The 19914-nt window shown below is 47.2% G+C and overlaps 2 protein-coding genes across 2 annotated transcripts; one reads left to right on the top strand and one right to left on the bottom strand.

Moving 5' to 3' along the window:
- Window positions 1-1163: 1163 nt before the first annotated feature.
- RNASE13 (ribonuclease A family member 13 (inactive)) lies at window positions 1164-1677 on the bottom strand. The gene has a single exon (XM_066343953.1). The coding sequence runs from the start codon at window positions 1675-1677 to the stop codon at window positions 1216-1218; it is 462 nt and encodes a 153-aa protein (XP_066200050.1). The 3' UTR covers window positions 1164-1215.
- A 10233-nt stretch (window positions 1678-11910) lies between these two features.
- Window positions 11911-15181, top strand: RNASE7 (ribonuclease A family member 7). Its single transcript, XM_066341658.1, has 2 exons — window positions 11911-12004; window positions 12513-15181. Exon 2 carries the CDS (start codon window positions 12553-12555, stop codon window positions 13021-13023), a length of 471 nt encoding a protein of 156 aa, XP_066197755.1. The 5' UTR covers window positions 11911-12004; window positions 12513-12552; the 3' UTR covers window positions 13024-15181.
- Window positions 15182-19914: the final 4733 nt, after the last annotated feature.

Genomic DNA, 19914 nt, shown 5'->3' on the forward strand with positions numbered 1-19914 from the left:
AAGTTTATTCTAGAGCTGAGGGAAGAGAGAATCCAGCTTCAACACTCAGCTGGAGGTGAGTTTTACCCCACCGCACCTCCATCGTGGTTCAAACGACACAGAAGATCCCACTGACAGCTAAGGGGAGCCCAGGAAGATGGCCGGAAGTGGGTGATCTCTGGGATTTTGAGAGTAGGAGTTCTAGTGCACTAAGGAAAAAGGAATGAAATCAGAACTGAGTCAGATACGTTTTTTATCTTTTTTATTTTTAAATGATTATAGGTTCACAGAAAGATGCAAGAATAGTACAGAGAGGTTCCATGTACCCTGCACTAGGTTCATCAATGGTTATATCTTACATAACTCAGATGTGGTTTTGAAACCTTCTGTGACTTCAGCTAGACCCACCTCACCCATCTTGTCAGCAGCAGATTCTAGAGTTTGGGGAACAACAGGAAGAACTTTGGGAAGTAACAGGATGCAGAACTCTTTGAGGGGATAAATCAGAGAAAATAACTTGAAACTCCTGTGAGCCGAGGTGAGAATTGTGGAAAAGAGGTTGGCAAAGACAGGATGACTAAAAGAGGCCGGGAGTGTGGGGAAGAGACACTGGGCTCCATGGTAGAAGGAAGGAAGAAAGAACAGGTTACAGGTTACATGAAGAAAATGATTTCATAGAGAGGAGCAGACTGGGAACTGAGGTGGGTTCTGAGGAAGTGAGATTGAAATGAACCTAAAGGTCTCAGGGAGGTTTCTATAGCTAGAGATACCCATTGTGTGGGTGAGGGAGTGGAGAGAGTCATAGGGAAATGGGGAAGAATGAAAAGAGAAGGGTGGTAGGGAGGGGGAGTTGAAACATTGAGCTGAGTGCTTGTTGCCATGGTGTAAGTTGAGGCTCTGGCCCTTCATCCAGAATTGAGTATCTGGCTCAGTGGATGGACAGTCACTGCCAACTGGACACAGTCATCTTCTTGGGTGGGTAAAACTGTCTGTGGGTGAGGGAGGGTGGTAGGAGAGGAAGAGGTAAACAAATTGGAAAGGACCTAGAAGACAGTAGAACTCTGAAGGATGACCAGAGCTCTGGGTATTTTTTTCTACCTTCTTGTTCTTTTGGGAGGGAACCCTGCCTACCTTCAAAATTAGGGAAAAAGTCTTCAGGGATCAGGGTTTTGGAAACAGGAACAGGCTGGTCTGTGGTGGCAGTAGGAGGTGGTTAACAAGAAAAGCCTCCCTTCCTTAGTAGAGGTCAATGATACCTATTGGTTTAGCATCACGCTTTCCGGAACAGAGCAAGTAAAGCCTTTGGTTGGTTAAGGTGCCATTGTAGTGGCAGCTGGTGGACAGCTTTTTGGTGACCAGAGAGCAGGTTGTGATGGGAAAGGAGTCCTGGGTGAGTGTACAGTATTCATTGTAATTCTCACAGAAGTTCTCACAGGTCTTGCAGGCCTTCAGAATGGCTTCCCAGGGGGCATGTATCACATAATGGTTCTTTGGGCAATACCAGTTATTCTTTTTGGCCCGTACATAGGCCACCAGACCGTTGCAGTAGCCCTGAAAACCAGCTGGGTAGTTAACCTGGGGATAGTCCATGTGTATGTTGCGGAAGTTCTTGATGGCAGCCTGCAGCATGGTGTCCACCACCACAGTTGGCCCTAGAACAAGCTGGAGGAACAGGAGCCAGGCCACAGCTGGTGCCATTCTTCCTGCTGGTAGAGTCAAGGAGGTTGGAGGCCTTCTGCCCCTTCCCCGAGTCACCAGCATTCCCCCAGCCTCCCTGTGTGCCTTCCCCTATACCCTAAGACCTGAACTGTATGTCAGAGACCGTTCAGCCTTAGACCTCATGCCCCAGAGGGAGGAGACACTTACCCAAGGTCACCCAGCTGGTCAGCCACCTTCAGCCATTCCTCCCACCTACTGTCTCAGCCTTACCCAGTTCATTACCTGTAGCACTTACAGAATAAGAGGTCCAGCTGGTCCTTGGGTGAGCAATTATTCTTGACAATCCTTGGCCCCAGTCAATACTTCTGGTAAAATAAAGATTAAAATTAAAAAATGCAGAAACAACAGAAGGAACAGGCTGAGATATGATTCTTTAATGGCTCTGGAGGAAGAACAGGAGCTGGAAGGTGAATAGGACAGCAGGCAGGGATTCTAACTGACTGAGGCCAAGGACAGCCCAAAAGTGAGAGAGGCTGGGAAGGTTTCTGGATAAAGACCAGTCAGGCAGGAGGGAGTGACCCCTGAGTTTGAGGAGACCCTGTGCTGAGGGGGTTGGATGGGTGGGAGGAAAGAAATATTGCGATCTGGTTTTCTCCTTTCTGGTGTCATAAGAACACTGAGTTCCAGCCTCCTTACTAGAAGTCCCTAAGTTCTTGGGCTTTCTTTGATGTCCATAGGTCCAACTCCTCCAGAAAGGTGAGAAGAAAAGTACTGTCATGTTTCTGAGGAACACAGTGCTGCTTATTGTTGATGCTTTGAGCACAGAGTGTCTGCCACTCTCTCACCCCACCCACGGGAGCCCACACACATGCAAGAGCCTCAGAGTCATGATAGAGTTAGAATCAAAGACCTCTGTGTGGGCCCCCCACAATCCCCACATCAACTTAACAACAATCTCAATGACACAATCACACCACTCCCTTACCAGTAACCTCTGGTCCTTTTGGAGTCAAAGGACACCTGGAATTTTTTCTTGCTGACCCTGAAGCCTCAAACTTGCTGGTTGGATTAGACAGCATAGCTTGGACTTAGGAGGTGGGCCATGTGTGCCCAGTGAGTCAGATTCTTGCTATTGTCATTTCAGGAAAGGTCAGGCTCCTAATTCTCTTTTTCATGGACACCTGCTCCTTCATCAAAAGCAAAGAACCTGCTAGCCACACAGTCCTTGACTTCCACAGACCCTTCAGCCTGGTCTGCCTGCAGGATATGATCCAGGTTGTGGGCTTCCACTCCAGAGAGCCTATCCTAGTCTCCCTGGAGAGCGGGCTCAGGGAATCAGACTGCAGAACACTGAGTGCTCCAAGGTCAATGCGTAGTTGGGGGGGGGGGTGCAGAGAGAACTGCTGTTCCTCATTCATAGCACCCCTAACTTGCTTTTTCTGACAGCACAAACTACAGTCTAAAATTGAACCCGTCCTTTCCACAACTTGCTTCTCCTGTGTTGCCTCTCTCAGCTTCCTCAGTTGCCTATACAAGAAATCAAAGAGTGATCTTCCACTCCACCTATGGGGAGACAGTGTCTAATCTACGTAGCAAGGCTTTTGAGTAAAACAGACCAGAAATTGAATCCTATTTTGCTGTTTACAGGCTGTGCACTGTCAATCTAAGTTTACTAAAACACTGTAAACTTTAGTTTCTTTGTCTGTTAATGAGGATAATATTTTATACCTATGGCAGCATTGAGATTCATTAAGATGTATATCAAGAGCTTTTATCCCAGTGCTTGGCACATGTTGAGCATTCAAAAAGAGCATGAGTTCTTCAGTCACGTAGCCCTGGAAATCTTATCTAAACTTTTCCTAAGCCTGTTTCTTCCATTCCTATTTCTTCTCCTTCTCAGTCTCTTTCTCCTCCTGGACACCGCACGTACTCCAACTCCAGTAAGGCTCTACCCCTCGTACTCCAACTCCAGTAAGGCTCTACCCCTCATAGGATGTAAGACTTTCCATGTCTCCAACAGCATCTCCGTGCCTGCCTGCGCATTGGGCCCCCGTCCCACCTGCAAGTCCTTGTCCATGTTGTCTCCTCCTCACGCTCTTGCCCCCGTCAATTCCATTGAGCTAGCTCATAAGAAGCCTCAGGCCAGAGATCCCGTGTAAGAAGCCTCTGCTTGGAAGGCCTCTCTAGGGAAGTTTGCACAGCCAAGCAAGTGAGGGTGTAGCCCACACAGGCAAGTGGCTCACCTGTGCCCTTCAGGCTGGCCTACAAGCCAACACTGAGTGGCGCGGCCCATGAACAGAGGTACCTGAGCCTGCTGACTCAAGTCTTTGGGGGTTTTTTTTGTTGTTTTGTTTTTTAAGATTTTATTCATTATAGAGAGGGGAGAGAGAGAGAGAAAGAGAGAGAGAGAGAGAGAGAGAGAGAGAAGGGGGGAGGAGCAGGAAGCATCAACTCCCACATGTGCCTTGACCAGGCAAGCCCAGGGTTTTGAACCGGCAACCTCAGCGTTTCCAGGTTGACGCTTTATCCACACTGCGCCACCACAGGTCAGGCTCAAGTCTTTGTTTTGAGGAAGCTTGTTATACTGTGTGGTCCCCACCTCAAAGCATGCCACCTCTTTTTTATTTGCTCAAGTCTGCAACTTCCTTGAGAAGAGAAAGGGGCCTCTCATGCCTCTTGGTCTTCTTTTCCTTTATTCACTACCCACCCACCACCACTACTCACCTCTGCACACACAATTACAGAAATGGAACAGCGCATCGTAAAGGAAGGACTTCAGGAGCTGATATTGGATAACCTACTGAGTTACCGTTTCCTTTTTTATACAATGGGATTAATACCTTCCTTGCCTCATGAAGCTATAAGAATAGAATGAGATATTCAGCACGGAGGTGACTTTTGACCATTAAACAGTATTTAAATAGGAAACTGGAGGTGGTCTCTTAGGTTCTACACCAACTTACAGTTGACTGAATGTCTGCAAAGCCTCTTTCATTCCCCAAATAAGCCAAATGACCTGCCCCCAATCCCTGCTCTGCCAGTGACAGATAAAACTGTCTGCCAATCTAGAACCCCGTCTAACGCCTGACTTAAAATTCATCTTCACAAAACTTTCTATTATTAGTAAAGCCTGTGTTGATTATTCTAAAACATTTTTACTTATTGATTTTTTTTAGCAAGTGAGAGAGAAAAAGTGGGGGTGGGGGGAACAGACAGACAGGAAGGGAGAAAGGTGAGAAGCATCAACTCATAGTTGTGGCACCTTAGTTGTTCATTGATAGCTTTCTCATATGTACCCTGACGAGGGGGGGTGGGTCCAACCGAGCCAGTGACCCCCTTGCTCAAACCAGCTACCTTTGGGCTCAAGCCAGTGGCTATGGGGTCATATCTATGCTCCCACACTCAAGCTGGATGAGCCTGCACTCAAGCTGGAGATCTAGGGGTTTTGAGCCCATGGTCCTCCACGTCCCAGGCTGACACTCTATCTACTCCACCACCACCTGGTCAGGCTATTGATTTTTGTTTTAGAGGACAGAGAGAGAGAGAGAAATGGTGGGGGTGAGGGTCATGGGGGTTGGAGTGGGAAGCATCAATTCATAGGAGTTACTTCTCATTTGTACTTTGGGCAAGTTCAGGGCTTCAAACCAGCAACCTCAACATCCCAGGTCTATCTACATCCTATCCACTGCACCACCACAGGTCAAGCTACTCTAAAATATTTTAAAATAATAATTAAATATCATCTGAAAAGCACTGTGACAAATTTGAGGGGAAATATAAAGGTAAGTAAGAGTTCCAGTTGATTAAATTTATAATTCAATAAGAAATACATATGAGCATAAAGGTATGAGCCACAGAGCCAGGAAAAGTGCTGAGTGTGAGATGGGCCTTTGGTTTTCAAACTGCCATCCTAGTGGTCTGATCTTTAAAATCCTGTCCTAGAGGTGTTGATCCATAGAATTGCTTCTTCTATTCTGACATCTTTGTTGTGGTTTCATTTGCTCCTTAAGCCTGAGATATTACACTGGACTTGGCCTAGAGATGAAGAAACTAAGTTTTAGAGAGGGATAACAGCTGGCTCAAGGTCATAAGTCTAATCCAGTGGTCCTCAGTGGAGGACAATTTGATCATGTCTGGAGACATTTTTGGTTTTCACAACTGGGAGGTACTACTGGTGTCTAGTGAGTAGAGACCAGGGATGCTGTTAACAAGCCAACATTGCACAAGACAGCTCCCACAACAGAGAAGCATCCAAACTAAAACACAAATAGTGCTGAGGTTGAGAAATCTGGTCCAATGAGAGAATCAGATTTCCTAACAAGTGCAGACTTACACCATATATATTAAATATATATTTGTTAGATTTTGCTTATAATGGTACTGGTTTTTCTATCAGCAAATGGAGGACTGATAGTTCACCACTTCAAATTTTAAGTTATTTTTTCTTTTAAAGGTGACCCTATGCATGTAGTTACCTACACGTTTCTCTCCCCCTTCCCCTCCCCAAGGGTAAGTATTTCTAGACAACTAGCTAGAGTGACAGGTGCAAGGGTAATTTCCTGTGATTGAGGGGAACTCCTAAGACTTTTCCCAGAATGAGTGTACCTCAATCTTAATGGCATCACTTTTTGCCCCATCCAACTCAAACAGTATACTGTGTCATAGACAGTTCCTGGGTTGTTCTTGAACCCAAAGGATTGTTCCAGTCATCTTAACTTTCTGTTGTAGCTTCACCTCAACCTCAGGATTGGTGTTTAGGAGCTTCATTGTCAGTTGCTCAATCTGCTACCCAACATTAAAAATTCGTCGTGCCCTGGCCAGTTGGCTCAGCGGTAGAGCGTCGGCCTGGCGTGCGGGGGACCCGGGTTCGATTCCCGGCCAGGGCACATAGAAGCGCCCATTTGCTTCTCCACCCCCCCCCCTCCTTCCTCTCTGTCTCTCTCTTCCCCTCCCGCAGCCAAGGCTCCATTGGAGCAAGGATAGCCCGGGTGCTGGGGATGGCTCCTTGGCCTCTGCCCCAGGCGCTAGAGTGGCTCTGGTCGCGGCAGAGCGATGCCCTGGAGGGGCAGAGCATCGCCCCCTGGTGGGCAGAGCGTCGCCCTGGTGGGCGTGCAGGGTGGATCTCTGTCGGGCGCATGCGGGAGTCTGTCTGACTGTCTCTCCCCGTTTCCAGCTTCAGAAAAGTACAAAAAAAAAAAAAAAAAAAGAATTCGTCGTGATCTCATCTGGGACTGAGATCATTCAGGGGCAAAGTGATAACCCAGAAGCTGAATCAGTTTAGGTCACTTGTCTGGAAGGCATTATATTTATACTGTATCCTGTGGAGGACACAAAAAAAGTGTAGCTGATGGTCCTTGTCTTCTGGTAACTGACAGGCTAAATTGGAGGAAAACAATAAATCCATATGAAGAAATAACCAAAGATTCAATGCAGAAAATTATACACTTTAAAGACAGTATTTGTAGGAACTTAAAGATGAGAAAGCTCCCTCTGAATTGGGAAAATTAGAGCAACTTTTAGTGGTAAGGGTCATCCTGAAACCTTGCGATGGGTCTCAGAAAACCATTACTAGTTAAGTGGAGATTTAAAAAACTATGAAAGATATATTTGAAAAAGGAGAAATCCAACCTGGCTAGGGTTGAGGCACTCAGTGGAAGAAAGAAAAGTCAGAAAGATCAAGTTGGAAAGACAGGCTTACCACATTGTGATAGACGTTGAATACTGAGCTAAGGAATTTATATTTTATTCTGTAGATAAATGGGGAGCAGACAATGGCCTCTCATAAGGGAGATCTCAAGCCCAGGTCGGGTTCCCCTCTCTTACATCCTGGCTTGACAAAATCACTGGTCTGGGAGCCAAGGATTCCAACCCTTCTTTCAGTACTGCCTCCTCCAGACCCACAGCTGTTCCAGGAAAGGTCATGCGAATTCAAAGACCCAAGGCAAGTTTCACATCTGACCCCAACTTACTGTTTGTTTCATTTTCCCTGCCTACACAACTGAGCCCATTACCTTTATTTACGCTAAGAGCAACAAAATTAAGATAACAGAACTCGGATCTGCTCCTGTTCGAAGGGAAACTCTTACGAGCTTTCTGTTGGTATCCAGAGGGTGTGTGGAATTCCCGGAAGAGAGACAGGCTGAGCTCTGAAGGGCGGGCACCTATCCAGGCCCAACCTTCCTCTCTCCCAGCCCCCCTCACCCCTTTTCAGCACAGGCTAAAGGAAGCAGCAGCTGTTGTCCTGTGGGGAAGACAGGCAGAGGTCCACCTGGCAGTGCTGGGGTTTTCACAACACACGCACACACATACCAGCAACCTGAGGAGAAGTTAGGCCAAGAGCAGTGACTATGGTGATCAAATGAGAAGAGGGCTGGGGGACTGGCTCTCTCATATCTCGGACAAAGGCTGCTGTGTGAGGAGCTTTCTTCCCTCCCATCTTCTCTCCACCATTTTGTCTTCTGCATGCCTTTCTCTAAATTTTTCTGTTCACCCTCCTGCCAGACTCCCTGACCAGCCGTTGGCCTAATGCCTGACTCCTTTTGTTCTCCCTAACCTTGTCTCCCCCTTCCTCCATCTTTTCCTCTTGGCCCATACATGTAGAGAAGGAAAAATGGCAAAATTATTTTGCCAAGAGCAAAGTGAAGCAGCTCTTGGAAGCTGAATGGTTTAGGCGGATAAGTAATATCACCTGCCTTATTCAAATAATTGCGGCAAAGTAAGGATTTTAGCTTGAATTGTGCAGCTGGTAGTAGGTTCAACTCCTCAAATTTTGTGCGCAAACCTAAACCTTTACTCTCCCCTTTGACCTGAGACAGTACGGCGTGTTTATTTTACTTTCACACAGACTCAGCTTTCGGGAGAACTCGGCATAATAGAGTTGAAGAGCAAACTAGGATAATTAAAATGACAGAAAAACACAAGAACACAGGGCAGTGCAAGCCATGGCTTGGAAACATCTCAATCTAGAATAATGAGAAGTGGGAAGGCGTCTGGACAAGGAATTCAAATGAGCTCTTGGCTTCGCATCCCTTCCTGTAACCCCAGCCTCCAGGGAGGGCTGGACTAGCCTGTGCTGATCTGCATTCTAGCCACAGTCTGCTTTAAATCATGGATTTTATCTCCACACATTTGCATTTCTACAGTAGCAGAGGCATAATTCTCTATCCAGAAGTTCAAACTACAGAGATTCAGGCACCCTGACAAAGCAGTGAATGTTGTGCCCAGAACCAAGGCCTCTCTGAGGGTGAACCAAAGGAGCCAGAGGCCCGTGTGAACTTGCTCCCGGCTCTCTGTTGCCATCTAGTGGTGTTTCCCATCTCTAACACCGCGTTTCTTTCCGAAGATCGATCCTCCTCACCCACAGCGGCGCTTTCCAAAAGGAACACCAGATCTTACTGACTTGAAATCCTGACTTCTGGACCAGAATACAAACCCTTATCATCAAGATGTTTTACATGGCTTCTCTATGGTTACGGTAGCCAGGGGATCTTGAAACAGATAGGCCTTTTCCTCCTCTGCTTAGAACCCTCCCAGGGCTCCTCACAGTGCACAGAGCGGAAGTCTCAGTCCTAAGGGTCTCTCAGGTTTGCTGCCATCATTCACCTACTCCAGCCACACTGGACTCCTGATTGTCCCTCCAGCAACCCGGACACATCTGGCTGCTTTTGGGCCTTTGCAGTGCTGTTCTCCCTACTTGGAGCATTTTGCCCTAGGCAAGCGCAAGTCACCCTCTCACCTTCAAGTCTTTGTCCCAGAGTCACCTGCTTCAGTGACCCTATATAAAAATCACTCCTACCAACTTCCATCCTGTTCTTTTTCCTTAGCAATTACCATTTTGAGCAAAGTCTATCTTTTTTTACTGTTCTTTCCCTGAATGAGATGTAAGCTCCACAAAGGTAGAGATTTTTGTCTCTCCTGTTCGCTGATATAATTCCAAGCAACATGGCACATCCTAGGAGCTCAATAAAAACCTGTTGACTACATGAATGAACCTGAACCCAGTATTCTGAGATCACCTACTCATTACAGGTCATTCCTAAAAGCAGAAATACTGTTCATCTCAGTTTCCCAAGCCTTCCCCACCACCTGCGGTGACGGTTCTCTGCCTCAGTGTCCCGGTTCTCCTGCGTGACACACGCCAAGCTCACTGGAGCTTTCCCCACCACCTGCGGGGACGGTTCTCTGCCTCAGTGTCCCGGTTCTCCTGCGTGACACACGCCAAGCTCACTGGAGCCTTCCCCACCACCTGCGGGGACGGTTCTCTGCCTCAGTGTCCCGGTTCTCCTGCGTGACACACGCCAAGCTCACTGGAGTCTTCCCACCACCTGCGGTGACGGTTCTCTGCCTCAGTGTCCCGGTTCTCCTGCGTGACACACGCCAAGCTCACTGGAGCCTTCCCCACCACCTGCGGTGACGGTTCTCTGCCTCAGTGTCCCGGTTCTCCTGCGTGACACACGCCAAGCTCACCGGAGTCTTCCCACCACCTGCGGTGACGGTTCTCTGCCTCAGTGTCCCGGTTCTCCTGCGTGACACACGCCAAGCTCACCGGAGTCTTCCCACCACCTGCGGTGACGGTTCTCTGCCTCAGTGTCCCGGTTCTCCTGCGTGACACACGCCAAGCTCACCGGAGCCTCCAGAGCAGCGCTGACCTGTTTCCCACACAGATGTCACTACCACAAGCAACGGGACATAAAAAGTAAAGGAAGGCTTAAGGCACCACCATTTTCAAATTAGGACAAGTTTAAATTTTACGAATTTTAATAAAGTAGGGAAAGGAAGAGTGAAGGGTGAGGGGTGTTGGATGCCTTCTTCACTTAGAGCTAGGGCCTTCCTTGCTCAGCACCTGGAAGTGAGGGACTGCTGTGTTGGGTAAACAAATGTTTTTTAAGTTTGCTCATTTGTATTAAGGCAGTGCCCTGTGTGTACAGTCTGTGGAAGGCTGAGGTGCTTGCCCTCAGGGCGGCAGATTGCACATTGCGAATTGCCTTCCTGCTTGGCAGGGGCCACTGTTTGCTATTGCTTGCTGGAGAAGGGGCTTTTACCCCCAGCCTGTTTTGCTCAAGAGGGTGCAGAGAAAGAGAAAGAGGGTGCTAAGGCTGGTGGGGTATGTGAGTCTGGGAGAGTCCAGAGAATGAGTTGGGGCTTTGGGAGCCCTGAGTGAGAGGGAAGTGGTCTTCCCTGCCTGTTTGCTTGTCTGCTGTAAGCAGACTTTAATAAACGGAATGGTCCACCATTTTCTGGCTCCACAGTTCCTTTACTGTCTGCCCCAATCCAATGAGAACCTGCATGGCCACGGCAGCGGCCATTGGCTCTACAGGGACCCAGAGGAATGGGGTCATTGTGGAACAGCTGGGTTGGGGTGGTGCTGGGCATCGTGTCTGTGATGATTCATCCACTTCCCTGTGTTCTCTATCTCCTCTGAAACACAAGCAGCAAATCCTGATGACAGAAACCCATACAGAGCAACTTTCTAGGCTATTCTATCTGTATCTAAGGCCAGAGAAAAAGCAATTTTTTTGTTTGTTTGTTTTGGTTTTTGGGTTTTTTGTATTTTTCCAAAGCTGGAAACGCGGAGGCAGTCAGACAGACTCTCACATGCGCCTGACCGGGATCCACCCGGCATGCCCACCAGGGGGCGATGCTCTGCCTATCTTGGGACGTCGCTCTGCCACAATCAGAGCCATTCTAGCACCTGAGGCAGAGGCCACAGAGCCATCCTCAGCGCCCGGGCCAACTTTGCTCCAGTGGAGCCCTGGCTGCGAGAGGGGAAGAGAGAGACAGAGAGGAAGGAGAGGGGGAGGGGTGGAGAAGCAGATGGGCGCTTCTCCTGTGTGTCCTGGCCGGGAATCGAACCCGTGACTCCTGCACGTCAGGCCGATGCTCTACCACTGAGCCAACCGGCCAGGGCAGAAAAAGCAATTTTTAACACCACAGTGATTGGTTGTTCCCAGAATCATGTACCAGTGTATATAGGAGGAGATAAATGATAACTCTCCCTGAAATTCTTTTTGGGTTGACACTTGGGTCAGGTGCTTTATTAGAATCATTAAAATCATGTGGCCAAGGGCCAAATCTAGCCTTTGAGTGAGGATTCAAGCTTCCTCACTGTCAGACAAGTTAAGGCATGTACATTAGCTCCATACCTATTGGCTTATTAGGGACAAGTAAGCAGAGAAGCATGCACCTGATTCACTTCCTGATGCAGGACTGCTCCCCAGCCTGCCCCCAAATAGAAGCAACAGAGCCCAGGCCAGCTCTTAAGGAGCCCGGCGGTGAGCAGAGGCCCTGAGCCAGCTGAGGCCCAGCAGTGGGAGGTGCATCTTCAGTCCACAGAGCGGGAGCGACAGAACAAAGACCCAGTGAACAGGTGAGGCTGGCAACGGGACAGGGATGAAGAGATTGAATAGAAAGGGGATGGGTCCTGACAAGGGTAAAGTACACATGAGTGAACGATAAGATGGACAAAAGAGGGACTCAATGTGGAGGGAATGGGGACACACATGGGGGCCAGAGAAAAGTGATGCTGGGGGCTAGAGGCACAAAATGGGGATACAGAGGAGGTGGGGATGCGGTGATGGAGAGGATGAGACAGAAAGGGATAAGCATATAAGGACCCAAACAAGACAGGACTTGAGAGAGAGAAGATAGAACAAAAACTGGGAGGCGAGAAGGGCTAGATGAAGGGAGATAAGGGTTACAAGATGAAGGAGATGGGAGCATAGGGTCCGGGGCTGGCTCACAGTAGGTGTGGCACAAAGACGGAAGTAGGAATGAGACCCAGAGTGAGAAGGAGGAGGGAGATGGTGATTAGCTAAAAGGAGCAGGGATAGGAAGGCTTATTTCTCAACTAAATACCACCTGCTCTCTGTCCCCAGCGACCTCAACCCTCCATTCTGACTGTTCCCCACAAGAGAGATGGCACCAGCCAGAGCAGGATTCTGCCCTCTGCTGCTGCCTCTGCTGCTGGGGCTGTGGGTGGCCGAGGACCTAGTCAGTGCCAAGCCCAAACACATGACCTCAGCTCAGTGGTTTGAAACTCAGCACGTGCAGCCCAGCCCCCAGGGATGCAGAAGGACAATGGGCCACATCAACCAGCACACAAAACACTGCAAAGGCCTCAACACCTTCCTGCATGAATCCTTCTCCAGCGTGGCCACCACCTGCCAGGCCCCCAGCATAGCCTGCAAGAACGGCCATGAAAACTGCCACCAGAGCAAAGGGCCTGTGTCCTTGACCACGTGTGAGCTCACCTCAGGGAGGTACCCAGACTGCAGGTACAAAGAGAAGAAACTGCACGCTTCTTACATCATAGCCTGTGACCCTCCCCAGAAAGAGGACTCTGGAAAATTCCACCTGGTTCCCGTGCACTTGGACAAAGTCCTTTAGGTTTCCAGCCTTCCTCACTCTTGGGCTGTGCTTTCATTTCCTCGCCAGACCCCTGTGCTGCTTCTCCTATGCCTAGAGGGTTCTCCTCCCTTCATTTCTTGGGGCACTTCTTAGCTCAGGCTTTTCTGAGAGGCTGAGGGGCAGTTGAGGTCTATGCCTCAGTGGGCTAAGCTCCAGAAGAGATGGTCTTTTATTTGTTGTTGTTGTTGTTGCTATTTTCCCAGAAACTTATCCCCAAGAGAGTGGCTGAGCCAGTTCAAGGGTGAAGGTTCCGGGCCTGTGCCTTGCACATCTTCCCTGCGCCCCATCTTATCATGGCCGCGTGACAAGAGGAGGAAAGATGAGAGGGGGGTATGAGGTTTAGGGGCAGAGCTGTTCCTGTTCCTACACTAGAAATCTTCCCCTACTCTGACAGGTAGTGAGGTGGCTTCAGTGGAAACAAAGAAGTACCACTCATGGCATTTCATGCTTTTCATAGTATAGCCACACGAGCCCCTTGTGAGATAGACTTGATGACTTTGCCTTCTTCAGGGATGAGGAAATTGAGATTTCAGAAAGCTTAATTAATTGAAAAGCTTGAGAAATTGGTTAGTATCAGCACCTGGACTTGAACCAAAGTCTTCTTCCTCTACATACAGCACACTTTCTACTTGACCATCGTGGGGGGGGGGGGGTGGAGAAGAAAGAAAGAGAGAGAGAGAGACTCCTACAGGGACAATAGGTGGACTAGGTAAGAGTTCACCCACGAAGAACGGAACCCTGAGAGCAGTGAAGAGCCAGTTACTCTGCATTGACTGCAATGAAGGTCATTACCTCTTGAGCCAAGAGACTATGAGATGCTCCAGGGAGCTCTATTCTTTCTCTCTCTGCTTCTCTAACTGTCCTCCCCCTTCCCCAGCCCACTGCTTTTCCAACCTGGGCCCTGGGCCTGTCTAGCTAGATCCCCTTGGCCTGAAGGCATAGGGTAAGGGGAGTACCCCAGCTTCATCCCTCTGCTCCAAGTCACATTTCCCTTGACCTCAAGCGACTTCCGTGGCCCAGAGCCTGCTTGTCACAATCAGGCTGGTGGAACCTGCCAGAGCTTCCTTCCTCCTGATAATCATCTCTCCTGCCTCGGTGCTTCCCTGGCTCTCTACTCTGGCTGTCAGCCCAGGCCATTGGGGTTGAGGTCTGGAAATGTCACCTCCCTGTCCCCCTGGGCTGCAGACACCATTTCTCCCTCTCTAGTGAGCAGAGCTGGAGAAGCAATGGCCCTATGTTGCCTGGTCCTAATAGCCTCTCGGGCATTGCCTGCAGTTCTGACCATTACCCGCCCCTTCTCTCTCCCTTTATCTCAATCCCAGACAAATGGCACCACAGCCGTACCTGTCCTGCCCGTCCTCTTTTGACACCCAGCTAAGTTGTTAGACCTTCCCTCCCTCCTCAGCTGGGGAGTCTACTCTCTATCATCCCTCCTAACCATTCTAGTGCTCCTTTACTTCTTGCCAGTTAGAGGAAGGTTTGGAGCCAGATACAACTGGGTATAAATCTTGGCTCAGCCATTCATGGCTGTGTGGCCTCGAGCCAACTACTGAACCTCTCTGTAGCTGTGTTTCCACATAGCAAAATGGGAGTAATATCACCTACCCAACAGGATTACAGGGATATTTAGAAATGACATTTATGAAGCCTTAGTCAGCCTCAGGCACTGGTATGCATTCAGTAATGATAACCAGTGGTAGCTGTGGTAATAGTAATAGAAATATCCTTGTTCAGTTGTATCTGCCTTTGGCAAACACGCAGACCAAGATTAATACTGCACTCAGTTCTCCTTCAGTGCTTTCTTCTGCTGGTACAATGTTCATGAGTCAGCTACAGGACAAGTCTATATGCAGAGTCTTGTTAGGTGGGCTAGGTGGTTTGAGATGATGAGGAGAGAAGGTGGAAGAGATGATCAAAAGAAAGAAGAAAAGAACTTTAAACAATTGAAGCAGAGTACAGGGCCAATAAGTTGATAAGTCTTAAAGTAGAAATGGACTAAATACATCACAGAGGCTTGAAAGAAGAAGTACATGAAAGAAACATTGTGGCCAAATGGCTGAGTATAAAATCTATATATTCTGTGGTCACTATACTATGCATTTATCATTCCAAATAGTTTTTCAGCTGAGGTACAAGATAGTTGGGGGTAGCTGATTTTTCTCTTCACTTTCTTATTTTTTTACATCTCTTTATATACTTTTCATTGATAATTTTCTCTATGGATATGATGGTTTTGAAGACATCCTGCTCACAAAATATTAAATTTGTTAAAATTATACCTTTAGCCTGACCAGGTGGTGGTGCGTAGATAAAGTGTTGACCTGGAACACTGAGGACCCAGATTCAAAACCTCGAGGTCACTGGGCTTGAGCACAGGCTCACCACCTTGAGCACGAGGTTGCTGGTTTGAGCATGGGATCATAGATATAACCCCATGGTGGCTGGCTTAAGCCTAAAGGTCTCTGGCTTGAGCCCAAGTTTTCTGGCTTGAGCAAGGGGTCACTTGCTCTGCTGTAGACTCCCAGTCAAGGCACATATGAGAAATCAATCAATGAACAACTAAGTTGTTTCAACTATGAGTTGATGCTTCTTATCTCTCTCCCTTCCTGTCTGTCCCCTCTCTCTCACTTGCTAAATACACACACACACACACACACACACACACACACACACACACACACATATCTTTAATGCATCCTCACAAAATGAGAATTCCCAAGTAAGTTTTTTCTTCAAAGACTCCTGATCCGCCTAGCCAGGCGGTGGCACAGTGGCTACAGTATAGGACTGGGACGCAGAGGACCCAGGTTTGAAACCTTGAGGTCACCGGCTTGAGAGCAGATTCGCTGGCTTGAGCATGTGATCATAGACATGACCTCAAGGTCACTGGCTTGAGCCAAGGTTGCTGGCTTGAGCTCAAGGTCGCTGGCTTGAGCAAGGGGTTACTTGTGTTGCTGGAGCCCCTCAGTCAAGGCACATATGGGAAAGCAATCAATGAACAACTAAGGTGTCACAAAACATTGATGTTTCTCATCTCTCTTCCTGTCTCTCTGTTCCTATCTGTCCCTATCAGTCCCTCTCTCTGTCTCTCTCTGTGTCTCTGTCACAAAAAAAGGCTTCTGATCCAAACAGTATTAAATAACTAAAAATTAAACATAATTAAAAAGTAATCTGTGGTGACAGAGGTAAAAATCACCTTGGAGGGTAACCACTGGGAAAGTGTAAGAGGTAAGCTGGAGAGGTTCTTCCCTGGTCTGGATAGGTTTACTTTGTGAACATGCATTAAGCTATACACTTAAGATTTGTGTACTCACTGTATGTAAATTATACCTCAATAAAAAAAATCCTCATAAAATGTATAGTTTTAATGATTATTTTATTTAACATGATAAATGTTAATGTAGCAATCAATTCTACAAAGATTATAATATAATGAAAGTGAAATTATATATAGAATTATGATATAATCTAATTTTTATTGTTCTGCCTTACACTGTTAGTTAAATTAAAAAGTACTTGTACTGGGCCTGACCTGTGGTGGCACAGTGGATAAAGCATCGACCTGGAATGCTGAGGTTGCCGGTTCAAAACCTTGGGCTTGCCCGGTCAAGGCACATATGGGAGTCAAAGCTGCTTCCTGCTCCTCCCCCCTTCTCTCTCTCTCTCTCTCTCTCTCTCTCTCTCTCTCTCAAATGAATAAATAAATAAAAATAATTTAAAAAAAAAAAAAAAAAGTACTTGTACTAGGCCTGACCTGTGGTGGCACAGTGGATAAAGTGTCAACCTGGAACACTGAGGTTGCTGGTTTGAAACCCTGGGCTTGCCTGGTCAAGGCACATATGGGAGTGGATGCTTCCTTCTCCTGCCCCTTCTCTCTCTCTCCATGAACCCACCCACCCCCGCCTCTCTGAAATGAATAAATAAAAAAGTTTTTTAAAAAAAGTACTTATACTATTTATTAAGTTGTTATAAATACTTTGGCTCAAAAAGCACATAAGATTCTTCAATAATTTATCCAGCTAATATTCTCTCTCTTATTATTTATATTTCAACTAATTTTTCTAATTTTTAACTATGTGAAAAATTTTGTTTTATGTATACTTTTCATAACCATTAATTTATTATAGTATTTTTCTTTTCTTCCCCCCCCCCCCTGAAGTTAGTAGCGGGGAGGCAGTCAGACAGACTCTCACATGTGCCCGACCAACCAAAATCCACCCGGCATGCCCACCAGAGGGCGATGCTCTGCCCATCAGGACCGTTGCTCCATTGCAGCTGGAGCCATTCTAGCTCCTGAGGCAGAGGCCATAGAGCCATCCTCAGCGCCGGGGCCAACTTTGCTCCAATGGACCCTTGGCTGTGAGAGGGTAAGAGAGAGATAGAGAGGAAAGGAGGGGGAAGGGTGGAGAAGCAGATGGGCACTTCTGTGTGCCCTGACTGAGAATCGAACCTGGGACTTCCACATGCCAGGTTGTCGCTCTACCACTGAGCTAACCAGCCAGGGCCATTTTTTCTTCTTTAATTATTTTTATTTATTTATTCATTTTAGAGAACAGAGAGAGAGAGAGAGAGAGAGAGAGAGGAGATGAGGGGAGGAACAGGAAGCATCAACTCCCATATGTGCCTTGACCAGGAAAGCCCAGGGTTTTGAACAGGCAATCTCAGAGTTCCAGATTGATGCTTGACCCACTGCGCCACCAGAGGTCAGGCCTACAGTATTTTCCTTAAAATAATATATATTTTTTTACTTAAACTGAGTGATAGAATTTCAACATTCAAAAAGTTTATAAGGAAAATCTCACTCCAACTTTCATCCAGAATATTTACCACTATTTGAAAATTACTGTTTAGATATTAATAATAAATTGAAATGACCTGCTTTGTTCTCACCACCAGTGCTTTAACTGATTAGGTTTGACAGTCACTCATTCCTTCACATGATCCTGATCACAGCCAAGTTTAGGGATGCCAGGAATAATGTTGAAATAGGTATTTGGGTATTCAGTCTTACAAAGGTCAAAGCTGAGGTCCAAAATGAATAACAGGTTTGAGCCAAACACTAAGGTTGGCTGAACATGATGCATTACTACTTGAAAACTGAAAAATAGGAAGAGAAGACCAATTAGTTATAAGACATTTCTGTTTCTGAAGATGGGAGCTTGAAGAGGGAAAGATGGTGTCTAAGGAAGAATTGCCCAACCTTCTGTAGAAACTTTGAAGAATTATTTCACCTGGCCCTAAGGAGCAGAAATGAAATCCAGTAAAGAAATTAACCTAAGAACTAGGGCTAGAATGACTTTGTTTTCCTAGGAGTGAGACTGAAGTAGATTAGGCAGGAGACTTTTCTACTTGACACTGGTTTCCCAATGTCTCCACACTTTGAAGTAAATGAACCATAGACACTATGAAGGGGGCCAACTGAGACAGTGTGGGAAGGGTCCTAATCTTAAGGGCAGGATATAGGAAGAGGAAATGCCCTTGAGATACAAGATCCTTCTCCTCACTTTGATTGTTGGCCCTCTTCATGGTTTCTATGGTTCTAGGGGGTAACCCTAGAGCTATGGCAGCAAAAAACATACCAGTAGCAGCAACATCCAGGATGCCTTCTCCCTGCAAGAGACTTGGCCCATTTCATCACATTTCTCCTATGTTCTCGCACACATGGGCCTCCAGTAGAGCTTCAAAGACTTCAGATCCTCAGTACTTTTTTTTTTTTTTTACAGAGTCAGAGAGAGGGATAGACAGACAGGAACAGAGAGAGATGAGAAGCATCAATCATCAGTTTTTTTATTGCGACACCTTAGTTGTTCATTGATTGCTTTCTCATATGTGCCTTGACCGTGGGCCTTCAGCAGACCGAACAACCTCTTGCTCAAGCCAGAGACCTTGGGTCCAAGCTAGTGAGCTTTGCTCAAACCAGATGAGCCCGTGCTCAAGCTGGCAACCTCGGGGGTCTCGAACCTGGGTCCTCCGCGTCCCAGTCCAACACTCTATCCACTGCGCCACCACCCGGTCAGGCTTTTCTTTTTTTTTTGACAGAGACAGAGAAAGAGAGAGGGACAGATAGGGACAGTCAAACTGGAAGGGAGAGAGATGAAAAGCATCAATTCTTCATTGCAGCATCTTAGTTGTTCGTTGATTGCTTGTTCATTGATTACTTTCTCATATGTGCCTTGATGGGGAGGCTACTGCAGAGTGAGTAACCCCTTGCTCAAGCTAGCAACCTTGGCCTTCAAACTAGCCACCTTTGGGCTCAAGCCAGTGACCATAGGGTCATGTCTACGATCCCACGCTTAAGCCAGCAACCCTGATTTCAAGCTGGTGAACCCGTGCTCAAGCTGGCGACCCTCCTGGGTCCCAGTTTGACACTCTGTTCACTAAACCACCAGTCAGGCCAGACCCTCAGTCTTTTAAAGCATTCCTCCTACCCCTATTTCACCATGAAGAGCTAGAAAGAGCCGTAATAGCTCTTACCAGGGTGTTTACCTGTGCAGTCTTTGAGGCCACAGTGGCATGTGAAAGTATTGCTAATGAGGCTGCGTAGGAAGTCCACAGTTCACAAGAGGAGAGGTAAGGAAAGATTTCTGCCCATAATGAAAATACACACCATGATGGAAAGTCCTTTTGACTTAGGGAGATGGGAATTTCCTCTTGTATATAAAGGTAACCTACTTCATAGGAATATTATGTAAATTAAATGTGACAATAATTATAAAGCATTTAGGTCCTGGCCGGTTGGCCCAGCGGTAGAGTGTCGGCCTGGCGTGTGGAAGTCCTGGGTTCAATTCCTGGTCAGGACATGCAGGAGAAGCGCCCATTTGCTTCTCCACCCTTCCCCCTCTCCTTCCTCTCTATCTCTCTCTTCCTCTT

This window comes from Saccopteryx leptura, chromosome 6, assembly GCF_036850995.1.
Source record: "Saccopteryx leptura isolate mSacLep1 chromosome 6, mSacLep1_pri_phased_curated, whole genome shotgun sequence".
Taxonomy (NCBI): domain Eukaryota; kingdom Metazoa; phylum Chordata; class Mammalia; order Chiroptera; family Emballonuridae; genus Saccopteryx; species Saccopteryx leptura.

What these genes read in the sequence shown, in the direction of transcription:
- RNASE7 (XM_066341658.1), top strand. Translation starts at nt 12,553, where the DNA reads ATGGCACCAGCCAGAGCAGGATTCTGCCCTCTGCTGCTGCCTCTGCTG.
- RNASE13 (XM_066343953.1), bottom strand. Translation starts at nt 1,677, where the DNA reads ATGGCACCAGCTGTGGCCTGGCTCCTGTTCCTCCAGCTTGTTCTAGGG.